A 14,007-nucleotide genomic window follows, 5' to 3' on the forward strand; every position below is an offset into this window, starting at 1 on the left:
ATTGATTATGCAAGAATGGGCTGCCATCAGTCAGGATGTGGCCCAGAAGTTAATTGACAGCATGCCAGAGCGAATTGCAGAGGTCTTGAAAATGAAGGGTCAACACTGCAAATATTGACTCTTTGCATCAACTTCATGTAATTGTCAATAAAAGCCTTTGACACTTATGAAATGCTCAGTCTAAAGCTGTTAAATATATGGCTCTGGACACCAGGTGTCGCTGTTACATTCGGCACGTCATATCCGTGTACAGCCACACCAGAATCGACGAGAGCAGGGACAAAGATATTTATAATTAACCCAAGATAGTTAATCTGTGTCGTTTATAGCGGGAGCAAATGAAGCATAGTGGATTGAACAAGCAAGGAGGTGGCCAAAGCCATGCACAAGCTAGTTAGATCCTATTGGCGCGTTGTAGAATATATTTGCATATTTCGTTTAGGGAATGCCTACTCTGTGAAGTGCGCGTGTGCACAAACTCAATTCAACCTTGCACTCCTTCTGAACAACGCATTTTTTTAAAGAGTGAAGTCTATACCTAGTGCCCTGTATTCATAACACATTCTAGTTTTGAGAACAGTAAATCTATTGAGAGCAAATGTTTAATCGATGAGAAAATTAGCAGAATATCGGTCCAGTTTCAACTAGTTCCGTCCTCTCCCACTACTCGCGACTGCACTTCCTCTCACTACCATATTTGGTGGTGAGAAAACGTTCTAAACGGATGCTTCAGCTTTATAGCCCCTGTGGCGTGTCTGGGTTACCCCTTCTGTCTGTGGCAAGGAATTTCATTTTCAGGCCGGGTCGGTTGCCCACCAACAACATAAGTGAACGGGAAAATAGAATAAGAATAGGCAGCACAATCGCCAGCCATCCTTTGAAGCAACGTAATCTTTCGGAAATAAATCGTCATTATTGATCACAATAAATAATAACAAGTAAAATCGGTGAGTTATGAATGTATGTGTGAACTGTTTTGCAGGGACTTCACCAACTGACCAGTTTTATTGTTGCTTTGTTCTGTGCAGCAGCCATTTTTAATCGCCTTGTCCTATATAGTCATCGCCGCCTTCCGTGGTCCTGAAATTTGGCAAACTGCTAAAATAATGGTTCGTTTGTGCACTACTGTTACCTGAAAGTGAAGGGTTTCATGTGTTCTCTAAAACGCCAAATTGCTGCATTTTCTGGGATTTGTTTTTGGAATTCCAAACAGGAACTTCAGTTGATTGGCCGTCTTGAAATCGTAGCTAGCGAACGTTAGTTGCTAGACTAGCTAACTTGACATCTAGCTAAACTAGTTTGGTGTCAATGTTATTATTTTGACTAAAATGTGAGTTATTATATCAATACTTAATCATGGTGGTTTTGATTAAGAACTAATGGCCATTTCATTTTGTTTCCCCACGAACTCGCAGACAAAATACGCAATCAATGTTTACATACTCAGTGATACTAGGCAGACTACCAAGCGGGTACTACTAGCTAGCTAATTCAGCAGAGATGGCTACTGTCAAATTTGACTTGTCCGAGGTTTAAACCCCTCTGAACTAATATTGCATAGGTAACAAGTATCAACAATGTTTTGCAATAGCTAGTTAGAATACGCAGAAAATGGTTAGCTAGCAAACGAATAATGGTTTAGCCACTTAACACAGCAAACAGGCCTTTGTGGTTAGGTAGCTGTGTTCCTACGTTTTTATTCTTAAATTCTGTTGCGATTAACCCGTTTTGTTTCTGATTTTTATTCCCTTTGAAAATATTTGTGACTGCTAGCTTTTCTTGCATAACCACTTTAGTGCACAAACAGCTAGCTATCAGCTAGGCTATAGAAATGTCCTTCTGTTTGTAGGCTAACTCAGGGGTTCTCCAACTTTCTGGGATCGGGGACCCCTTTTGTGATAACAAATTCATCAAATACCCCCTCATAAACAAGTTGATAGAAAAATAGCATACAATAAGCAACGTTTTAAAGGCCAGCCACTTGAGTCTTGGCATCAGAGAATGTTGCTGTTTTCAAGCGAAGTTCCTGCAATTAAAAAAAATAATCATAAAGCAGGTTGTTATTGTTGCCGTTTCTAAATTAATATCCGGCAATACTACACATTTTGTCATGGGGCAGAGAGATTCTTTGTTGTTGCAGCTTTTACGCTAATATCCTGCAATACTACACATTTTGCTACAAGGTAGAGAACTTTAAACCTAAATTACACTGCATTTATGTGAAGGGGGGGGGGGGTATTGAGTTGAAAAACTGATAATTGGTACTGTAGATACCAATATCCCTGTAATCCTACCAAGCCCATGTTGTCCAGGGTTAAGAAATTGGAGATTAATATTAGGGTCGTTTCACCAATTCTTTGCCATAAAAAATTTAAAAAACTTTGCATTTCACCTAATTTTAACATTATTTCATGAAGAGCATGTTCAACTCAATAAACGTGTTCCTACCTAGAGGTTAATTCAAATAAAAAACAATATAGTAAGTGCCAAATAAAATAACAGGGTTGATTTCTTAAATCAGCCATAGATCCTCTTGTGACAGGGGAATGGAAGTTTTTGTGCAACAGGGAGTGGTGGCAATTGAATGGGAGCTACACAAAAAAAGTTAAATTAAAACATTTCTAGTCTGTCTATGGGTAACAGGGTTGACTTATGCTCGACCTGCTAATTTTTCCTCCGCATTTCATTTTTTTTTTGTAAAAGTTTGTGTGTCCCGACTAAAAATCTTCGTCCACCAAGAGTCGTCTGTTCTTTTGAGCAATCTAGCACCCGTTGTCTCTCCTCCCTGCTGCAGCGACCACCACAGAACATCAGTGTTTATCGTTCTGACCGTGTTGCTAAAGCTGCAACATAATTACAGCCATTTCTGACTGAAAAGTCTTGCTACCGAAATCCCTAATTTGTTTCTGAAAAACTTCCCCTATTCCCTCAACACTTGCTCTCATCGCATGCACGTGACCAAAGACCTATTCGCACGGGACTAGAGAGCGCTGGCTATGTAATTATTACTAAAATGTCCGTTATTCCAGAAGATGTTTCGCACGGGATTAGGTTTTTCCAAACTGCCCACTGTAATTCTTATTTTTGTTCAATAAATTGACAGTTATGACATAAGCCTGAAGGTTTTTATTCTAGGTGTGAAGATACAGTATTTCAACATGTCCAGGTGATAGGGCCACTGGTAACTCGAGCTTGGTTTCGTCGCCATTATATTTTGAGGTAGTGTGATCCGCAGTATGTCCTAAATGCCCCCCAGCCTTCAAATGTCAGCTAAACGGTGCAATTGCGCTTGAGATATGTTTTAAGGCTATGGTAATTAAAGCTATGGTTAAGAAAGTGAACTTATAATTGCCAAACGTTTAGGTCAGTTGTATGCTGCTTTGCGATCTATTAACAGCAAGGGTTGCATTAAATGGGCTCTATTTTTTTTACTGATGTATTTTGCTATATTCAATTCATACGCACAAAACATGTAAGCAAAAGCATTCACTGAAAGTCGATAAGCTACATGTAGGCCATACATATAGCTTATGTGCAGCATTTAGTTCAATTTATCGAATCCGTTATTCTTGCGGAAACCACAAGCAACACCTGTCAAATGTATAAATAAACTCTCAAAACACAGGGATGTCGATTTAGCAAAGGACTAGTTTTATCAGAGGACCTTGGAATTCACCAAAAAACAGTAGGTTATTCTGGCTGGAATTATTACTCTCCTGGCATGTAAAAATGACAGATGTGGTGTTTTGTGCTTGTGCACAGATTTACATTACTCGACCTCCCCCAGTGAAACTAATCCTGTCTGAATAGGGCCTGACCTATAGCATATCATAATCACATCGACAAACTCTGAACACCGTGACAGCAAGATGGATGCAGAGGATGTGACAAATAAACCTTAAACGGGGGACTGCTCAGGAGGTAAAGGGAAATTCAGATGGGTGGATAAAATGTGACTAGTTGTGGGAAATCCTAGGGATCAAGAAAAGGAACGTAAGGGGCATGCGCTGCGTGCATATTATGTGTGCTGAAAAGATTACAATAGCATTTTTCTGACTGGTAAAATTTAAAAAACAATGAATTATGAGCGTACCAGAGTCTTGTGAAGTTTTTTTGTTAAGCCTTTGTTACAGCAAGAACTAAAAACAGTCGCTTTCATTCGGGAATACAATTTCTGTAATGGAATGGTTTATTTGTTTCAGCTAGTTATTCAAGCCTCGCTTAACTTTGATTTAAAAAAATAAAATGCTTGATTGCCTTTCAAATAATGAGTGACTCGTATGCTGTGTGATGACATGAATGAATGATTGATATAGTAGCCTATATAAGTATTGAAATATGCCTGGTTAAGTTGCCGTATTAAGACTAAAAAGCTCTTGTGCTACAGCTCAATGGTGGTTATACAAGGCTGCTATAATAAGCCTACTAATGATAATGACATTACTTATGATCATAACAGTAAAATAACGAGAAGGAGATCAAGAAAAAGGAGCATTATTAAAAATAGTTTTCTGAAAATTTGGAAGTGAAAATAGCACACACAAAATGTATGATAGCAGAGAGGCAGTTATAATGGGAAAAAAAAGTGTAAAGTGTTTTTTACAGCAAAGATTTTTAAAACACCGGAATTTGTGAAATTGTTTACTTGGTATGTTGCGTCAGGCTTGGTGCTCACGGAATCAGTAGGCCATTAAACAAAACTCACAGGCAACAGAAACAGGATCTGTCTTATTTCTGTAAATACAGTGCCTTCGGAAAGTATTCAGACCCCTTAACCTTTTCAGATAAAAATAATGTTTTTTTAATGTTACAGCCTAATTCTAAAATGCATTAAATAAAAACAATTTGACAGCAATCTACGCACTACCCCATAATGACAATGTCAGATCAAAATCCAAGCCATCAGATCGAAGGAATTGTCCATAGTGGTCTGAGACAGGGTTGTGTCGAGGCACAGATCTGGGGAAGGGTACCAAAACATTACAAATCTAATTTTCTTAGTCACGTGCCAAATACAACGAATACACCTTACAGTGAAATGCTTACTTATGAGCCCCTAACCGACAGTGCAGTTTAAAAAAAAATACAGATAAGAATGAGAGAGAAAAGTAACAAGTAATTAACCTGTCTAGGACTGGCGTTACCCCTCGCCAACAGCCAATGAAATTACAGGGTGCAAAATACAAATCAACAAAAATCTCAATCTAATTTCTCAAACATACAAGTATTAGGCACCATTTTAAAGATAAAATCCTCGTTAATCCAGCCACAGTGTCTGATTTCAAAAATGCTTTACAGCGAAAGCTCCACAAACGATTGTTAGGTCACCACCAACTCACAGAAAAACCCAGCCATTATTCCAGCCAAAGAGGGGAGTCACAAATAGAGATAAAATTAATCACGAACCTTTGATGATCTTCATCAGATGACACTCATAGGACTTCATGTTACACAATGCATGTATGTTTTGTTGGATAAAGTTCATATTTATATCCAAAAATCGTATTTTACATTTGCGTGTTATGTTCAGTAGTTCCAAAACATGCAGTGATATTGCAGAGAGCCACATGAATTCACAGAAATACTCATTATAAATGTTGATGAGTGTTATGCATGGAACTTTAGATACACCTCTCCTTAATGCAACAGCTGTGTCAGATTTCAAACAACTTTACGGAAAAAGCATAATCTGAGAACTGCGCTCAGAGCCCAAACCAGCCAAAATAAATATCCGCCATGTTGCGCAGTCAACATTAGTCATAAATAGCATTATAAATATTCACTTAAGTTTGATCTTCATCAGAATGCACTCCCAGGAATCGCAGTTCTACAATAAATGTTTGTTTTGTTCGATAATGTCCATCATTTATGTCCAAATAGCTTCTTTTGTTAGGGCGTTTGGTAAACAAATCCAAAAGCACGTTCAGGTCCAGTCGGACAAAAAGTTCAAAAAGTTATGTTACAGGTCGAAGAAACGTGTCAAACTAAGTATAGAATCAATCTTTAGGATGTTTTTATCATAAATGTTCAGTAATGTTCCAACTGGAGAATTCCATTGTCTGTAGAAAAGCAATGGAATGAGAGATACCTCTCATGTGAAATGCGCGTGACTGAAAACGAGGCTGCTGGCAGACCCCTTAGTCAAACAACTCCCATCCGACCCCCCTTCACAGGAGAAGCCTGAAACAATGTTCTAAAGACGGTTGACATCTAGTGGAAGTCTTAGGAAGTGCAAAATAACCCATATCCCACTGTGTATTCGATAGGGGCTGAGTTCAAAAACTACAAACCTCAGATTTCCCACTTCCTCTGGATTTTTTTCTCAGGTTTTTGCCTGCCATATGAGTTCTGTTATACTCACAGACATTCAAACAGTTTTAGAAACTTCATAGTTTTTTCTGTCCAATACTAATAATAATATGCATATATTAGCATCTGGGACTGAGTAGGAGGCAGTTCACTCTGGGCACGCTATTCATCCAAAAGTGAAAATGCTGCCCCCTATCCCAAAGAAGTTAAAGAGCAGCAGTAAAAAAATAACTATATATACACAGGGGGGTGCCGGTACAGAGTCAATGTGCGGGGGCACCCGTTAGTTGAGGTAGTATGTACATGTAGGTAGCGTTTAATTAAAGTGACTATGTATAGATGACAACAGAGAGTGGCAGTGGTGTGGGGGGGGGCAGGCAGGCAATGCGAGTAGTCTGGGTAGCCATTTGACTCGATGTTCAGGAGTCTTATGGCTTGGGGGTAGAAGCTGTTTAGAAGTATTTTGGACCTAGACGTAGCGCCCCAGTACCGCTTGCCGCGTGGTAGCAAAGAAAACGGTCTATGACTAGAGTCTAGAGTATTTGACCGTTTTTAGGGCCTTCCTCTGACACCGCCTGGTATAGAGGTCCTGGATGGCAGGAAGCTTGGCCCCAGTGATGTACTGGGTCGTTCACACTACCCTCTATAGTGCCTTGCGGTCAGGCCGAGCAGTTGCCATACCAGGCAGTGATGCAACCAGTGCTCTTGATGGTGCAGCTGTAGAACCTTTTGAGGATCTGAGGACCCATGCCAAATCTTTTCAGTCTGAGGGGCTGAGGGGGAATAGGTTATTGTCGTGTCCGCTTCACGACTGTCATGGTGTGCTTGGATCATGTTAGTTTGTTGGTGATGTGGACACCAAGGAACTTGAAGCTCTCAACCTGCTCCACTGCAGCCCCGTCGATGAGAATGGTGGCGTGCTCAGTCCTTTTTTTCCTGTAGTCCACAATCATCACCTTTGTCTTGATCAGGGTTAGGGAGAGGTTGTTGTCCGGGCACCACACTGCCAGGTCTCTGCCGCCTCCCTATAGGCTGTCTCGTTGTTGTCGGTGATCAGGCCTACCACTGTTGTCATCAGCTAATTTAATGGTGGTGTTGGAGTCATGCCTGGCCATGCAGTCATGAGTGAACAGGGAGTACAGGAGGCGGCGGAGCACGCACCCCTGAGAGGCCCCTGTGTTGAGGATCAGCGTGGCAGATGTGTTGTTACCTACCCTTACCACCTGGGGGTGGCCCGTTAGAATCCAGTTGCAGAGGGAGGTGTTTAGTCTCAGGGTCCTTAGCTTATTGATGAGCTTTGAGTGCACTATGGTGTTCAACTCTGAGCTGTAGTCAATGAATAGCCTATGAAAGGGCAGTGTGGAGTGCAATAGAGATTGCATCTGTGGCTCTGTTGGGGCAGTATGCAAATTGGAGTGGGTCTAGGGTTTCTGGGATGATGCTGTTGATGTGAGCCATGACCTGCCTTTTCAAAGCACTTCATGGCTAGAGACGTGAGTGCTACGGGTTGGTAGTCATTTAGGCAGGCTACCTTAGTGTTCTTGTGCACAGGCACGATGGTGGTCTTTTTAAAACATGTTGGTATTACAGACTCGGACAGGGAGAGGTTGAAAATGTCAGTGAAGACACTTGCTAGTTGGTCAGTGCATGCTTGCAGTACACGTTCTGGTAATCCGTCTGACCCTATGGCCTTGTGAATGTTGACCTGTCTAAAGATCTTATTCACAGCGGCTGCGGAGAACGTGATCACACAGTCTTCCGGTACAGCTGGTGCTATCATGCATGTTTTAGTGTTATTTGCCTCGAAGCGAGCATAGAAGTAGTTTAGCTTGTCTGGTAGGCTCGTGTCACTGGGCAGCTCTCGGTTGTGCTTCCCTTCAGTCTGTAATGGTTTGCAGGCCCTGCCACATACGACAAGCTTCGGAGCCGGTGTAATACGACTCTTTGTCCTGTATTGATGTTTTGCCTGTTTGATGGATCTTAAAAGGGCATAGTGGGATTCTTATAAATTTATAAACTTCCTTGTTAGAGTCCTGCTCCTTGAAAGCGTCAGCTCTAGGTTTTAGCTTATTGCAGATGCTGCCTGTAATCCATGTCTTCTGGGTGGGGTATGTATGTACGATCACTGGGGGGATGTCATCAATGCACATATTGTTGAAGCCAATGACAGATGTGGTGTACTCATCAATGCCATTGGAGGAATCCCAGAACATATTCCCGTCTGTGCTAGCAAAACAATCCTGTAGCTTAGCATCTGCTTCATCTGACCATTTTTTTTATTGATCTGGTTACTGGTGCTTCCTGCTTTAATTTTTGCTTGTAAGCAGGATTCAGGAGGATGGAATTATGGTCAGATTAGCCAAATGGAGGGCGAGGGAGAGGTTTGAAAGCATCTCTGTGTGGAGTATAGGTGGTCCAGAGTTATTTTCCCCCTGGTTGCACATTTTAACATTTACGAAGCATTGAAGTTCCCCAAGAACACAGTGGCCTCCATTCTTAAATTGAAGAAGTTTGGAACTACCAAGACTCTTCCTAGAACTGGTTGCCTGGCCAAACTGAGCAATCGTGGGGAGAAGGGCCTTGGTCAGGGAGGTGACCAAGAACCCGATGGTCACTCTGGTAGAGCTCTGGAGTTGCTCTGTGGAGATAGGAGAACCCTCAGACTTTTATAGTAGTGGCCAGGCAGAAGCCACTCCTCAGTAAAAGGCACAAGAAAGCCCGCTTGGAGTTTGCCAAAAGTCGCCTAAAGACTCGCAGACTATGAGAAACAAGATTATATTGTCTGATGAAACTAATATTGAACCCTTTGACCTGGATGCCAAGTATCACGTCTGGAGGAAACCTGGCACCATCCCTACGGTGAAGCATGGTGGTGGCAGAATCATGCTGTGGCAATGTTTTTCAGCGGCAGGGACTGGGAGACTAGTCAGGATCGAGGCAAAGATGCACAGCCTAGAGTACAGAAATCCTTGATGAAAACCTGCTCCAGAGCTCTCAGGAACTCAGACTGGGGCAAAGGTTCACCTTCCAACAGGACAACAAACCTAAGCACACAGCCAAGAAAACACAGGCGTGGCTTTAGGACAAGTCTCTGAATGTCCTTGAGTGGCCCGGACTTAAACCGTGCAGCAATGCTCTCCATCCAACCTGATGGCTTGAGAGGATCTGCAGATAAGAATGGGAGAAACGCCCCAAATACAGGTGTGCCAAGCTTGTAGCGTCATACCCAAGGAGACTTGAGGCTTTAATCGCTCTCAAAGGTGCTTCAACAAAGTACTGAGTAAAGGGTCTGAATACTTATGAATACATTTGCAAAAATGTCTAAACCTGCTTTTGCTTTGTCTTTATGGGGTAATCAATTTTAGAACAAGGCTTCAACGTAACAAAATGTGGAGAAAGTCAAGGTGGTCTGAATACTTTGATTTATAAAGCCAGGCACATTTTACAGTTAGGCTATTGATTATAGGCCTAATTAGGTTGGTTTCTTCCCTCCTTGCTTTTCCTAGACAATAGGGCAATGGCTGTTTTCTCATCTCTTCATTCTGCTGCTGCCTCGGCGCGTTGTTCTCAACACAAGGTTAACTTTGTTTCTGAACAGCACACAGTGACCACTATCCAACACGGGAGAAACACACTTGCTATAAAATATAATTCTTTATTAGTGTTGCTCCATTGTTCTTATGTAATATCACCATATACAATTTCAGTAGCATATGTCTTAGACTGATAGACTGTGCCTCCGTAATGGATCAGTCAACTCCGACCAAAGCCAATCAGACGGGTGTCTTGTACACCATGATACTTTTTTCTATTTAATAAAAAATAAAAATAAATGTTTTGCTACTTCTCGGGCAAAATAAATCTTGGTCGACCAAACAATCGACCAGTCGACTAATAGGTCAGCCCTAATAGGAAGGAATGGGGTAGATCAGACACATTTCTCAAATGTTCAGAAAATGTTAGCTGTGTCCGCTCATTGCAAAAAATATCACCGTAAATGCAGTGCACTCGGTGAGCACTGTATTGAGATGATGCGACGTCAGTGTTTTCCCTATATTCATTTAGCAGCTGCAAAGAAATATGACCCAAGTAGCAATGTTGATTCCTTTAGTAGGTTTCATGTAATGTTAAGCCTACTAAAGGAATCAACAACTTTTATAAGAGGTAGTAGCATCAATGTCTGGTTGGTCAGTCAGACCACTCAGCAGGCCTACCGGTATTTGAAGATTCATGTTCTTTCACATAGGGTAACACTGTTTCCAGTTCACAATTTACAATAGGCCTTGTCACAGTTAGGGCCAGCGATACTCGTTAGTATCGTGTCAAGGAAACAACAAAGGGGATTTAGCTTCTTTCGGGAAATAAAAAGCCAGAATTTCCACCTTACTATTTGCATTGAACCCCCCCTTTGTTTTTATACTGCTGCTACTCGCTGTTTATCCATGCATAGATACTTTACAAATGACCTCAATTACCCTAAACATTGCATTTGGGTAATTGAATTAAGATTGGTATGTTGACTTTTTTTTGTCACACTTTAGAATAGATTGAATAGTAATATTACGTTCTTTCCAATTCTAAGCTGGTGTGGCTTGTGTGCTAACAGTTTCCTCTTTTTTCCCTTCAGTAAAAGAAGGCACAGCAAGAGGCGCATAGAAACATTTCCATACTCGATGACATTACATCGCAATGTCCGATCGTTTGGGGCAAATAACCAAGTCCAAGGATGGGAAAAGCAAGTATTCCTCACTCAGCCTATTTGATAAGTACAAGGGAAAGTCTATAGAAACTCATAAAACCGCAGGTAAGTCATTGTCCATTCTTTTTCAAGTACTTCTGTGCAGACCTGGGTTCAAATACATCTGTATTTGTTACTTAAAGGCCCCCATCATAGGGAAATGCCTCCTCTATTTCAACTTAATTTCTGTCCTATAGTGGAAATTCTCGTTTAAGTTCCACCTCCCAAGAAAGATGCAGGCTGCTAAAACATAAATTCACAAATTGGGGGTGGGAAGGCTGTGCTGATTTCCACATGGCGTGGAGAAATAACAACAGAGCACTAACTTATGTCAGTGTAGCTAGCTAGCATGCTAACCTTATCTAGCAAGCAAGTATATTTTGTTGCTACACCCTATTCAAAGAATTAGCTGTCTAGGCTGTGACTGATTCTGGAGCTGGATTTGTCATAGGCATTTAGGGAAAACTTAGCCACAGATGGCTAGGGGAAACCAGTATCTTTGACTTTGCAATCTAAGTTTTGGCATCTTCCATAAATTGTGGACGGGACACTGCCATGGAAATAGAAAGAATAAGATGAAGCTCTGGTAATAGGGATAGCCGAACTGTTGAATGGTTTGGACTACACGTTTTCTACATTGTAATGGTCACAGTGCAACCTTGGCTGCTGGCAGGCTATCAGGCTGCGCTACAGCAATGCCAAGTTAGGGGAAAGTGAAATGATGGGCTACAATGGCTTTGCTCATGATGAACGTTGCAAATGATATGTAACAACACCCTGAGCACATCAGATGCGAAAATAAACACCAATACAAATGTAACAACAGCATAAAATAGAAACACATTTGTGGAATTTTCATTATGAGATAGACACTTGTGTTTTCTAGCTGCACCAATCCAGTGGACTGTGGTCAAAACCATTCATTTAGGGGGAGTGGGGTTCCAAAATGCAATCATTGCACATGCAATTTTTTATTTAAAAAATTGTATTTCAAAAATGTACCCCCTCTTTCTTCCCAATTTCGTGGTATCCAATTGTTAATAGTTACTGTCTTGTCTCATCACTACAACTCCCATATGGGCTTGGGAGAGATGAAGGTCGAGAGCCATGCGTTCTCCGAAACACAACCCAACCAAGCCGCACTGCTTCTCAACACAGCGTGCATCCAACCCGGAAGCCAGCCGCACCAATGTCGGAGGAAACATCGTACACCTAGCGACCTGTCAGTGTGCACTGCGCCCGGCCCGCCACAGGAGTCGCTAGTGCGCGATGAGACAAGGATATCCCTACCGGCCAAACCCTCCCTAACCCGGATGACGCTAGGCCAATTGTGCGTCGCCCCATGGACCTCCAGGTCGCGGCCGGCTGCGACAGAGCCTGGGCTCGAACCCAGAGTCTCTGGTGGCACAGCTAGCACTGCGATGCAGTGCCTTGGATCACTGCGCCACCCGAGAGGCCTTCACATGCAATTTTTCAATGTTAAAATGGTTATGTATATTTTTTTTCCATACAGACTAGCTTAAAAATAAGTGAAGCTTGACTAATTATCCAATGCCTTATGATAATTTGATGGTTAAACGTGGAGGTTCAGCAAGTTTCACGGCTATGAGACCGATGATACTTTTACCTACAAGAACAAAATATTTAATTTGACATTTATTTAGCTCATCTGCACTTGATCTACTGACCGCTACGATCTACCTTCTGAGCAGGTCCTACAACGTGGGTCCTAACCCTACTGTCAGGGCGGTGTCCGCTACCCATATCGCCTAGGAGCAGGGCTCGGGGCCACCCTCATGAGAGATGTTCCTGTCTCCTTGGTCAACTTCCCGCTGTTCACCCACCTCCACTGGCTGGGCCAGCCCTCTCGAGATGAATCGGCACCCTTTTACTGGGCCTTGCTCTTTGTCTGGCTGGCTCTACTGCAGCTGTGACAGTCAATCCTTGTGATGTTGTGAAAACGAGATTGCATTCTCTGAGCAAAGGGGCGAAGAGGAGAGTTACAACAGTGTGGTTGACTGTCAGTAAGATCATACGTAAGGAGGGTCCCTTCTGCCTTCCTGAAGGGAACAGGCTGCAGGGTGCTGGTCTTCGCTCCTCTTTTCAGCAATGTCCTGGTTATGTATGTTATTGGCATCGGAGAGTTCATCCTGGACCATTCACCTTTCAACTATTTGTCTGCATGAGACGACCAACCCAACCTGGCTGTGCATGGGACTTTCGCATGTCGGATGATGATGTATCTCCGCAAATGACTGGCAGCTTTACACCAATATATGTTACAGATTAAAATACACAATTGTTGACATGTCAGAGCTTTGGAGCCAAGAAAAGACAGAAAAAAAACATTATGTAGTATGGTCTTCCTGTATGGTCTAACGGCTGCACTGCGCTTTCTCCAAGTGGGTTGCTGGCTTATTTCGTGGGCTGGGACCAATGTTTGTGCAGATGTCAGTTTTCAGAACTGGGGACGGAGAAGTGTAGCAGTGATGCTGGCTGGGGAGTCTCCTGGTTTCCTCTGTGGGAGAGGTGGGGACCACTTTAACTAACAACTGAAGTCTTTTTCACGCTGTTATTTCATTCATTCATTGGCTGGAATTATTTTTTTCTTCATTTAATCTGATTTGCACATGTGACTTGTTAATTTCACTGTGGACAACTGAGGCCCAAGGGCAGTCTCTGCTGTAACTAAGATACTTGATCTTGCCACTTAGCTAGCAAGTTGGCAAATGAAGTGCCAAAATGTTTACTTCTAAGCAGTGGCATAGGCATGTGCGCCCCCCACAAAAAAAATGTGTATTTAAAATCCTACCACTGAAGCCTAATTGTGTTATATCCTAAATACTTCATTCATATTTTGTAGTATATATACAGTAGGGTTGTGGAGTGTTCTCATTGTCCACTTTTCTTGCGGGCTAAAGACAGTAGGTCAAGAGAGATTAGTTTATGGTCATTATTTA

At 42.1% G+C, this 14,007-nt stretch overlaps 1 protein-coding gene across 1 annotated transcript in view; it reads left to right on the top strand.

Annotated features, from left to right (window-relative positions):
• Window positions 1-773: 773 nt before the first annotated feature.
• The window catches only part of LOC112233482 (protein PRRC2B), a 50,564-nt gene continuing 37,330 nt past the window's right edge, over window positions 774-14,007 (top strand). The window contains 2 exon segments of the mRNA XM_024401145.2: window positions 774-947; window positions 10,937-11,113. Coding sequence (XP_024256913.2) covers window positions 10,999-11,113 — 115 coding nt within the window. The 5' untranslated portion in view covers window positions 774-947; window positions 10,937-10,998.

The sequence above is a fragment of the Oncorhynchus tshawytscha genome, linkage group LG33, assembly GCF_018296145.1.
Source record: "Oncorhynchus tshawytscha isolate Ot180627B linkage group LG33, Otsh_v2.0, whole genome shotgun sequence".
Classification (NCBI taxonomy): Eukaryota; Metazoa; Chordata; class Actinopteri; order Salmoniformes; family Salmonidae; genus Oncorhynchus; species Oncorhynchus tshawytscha.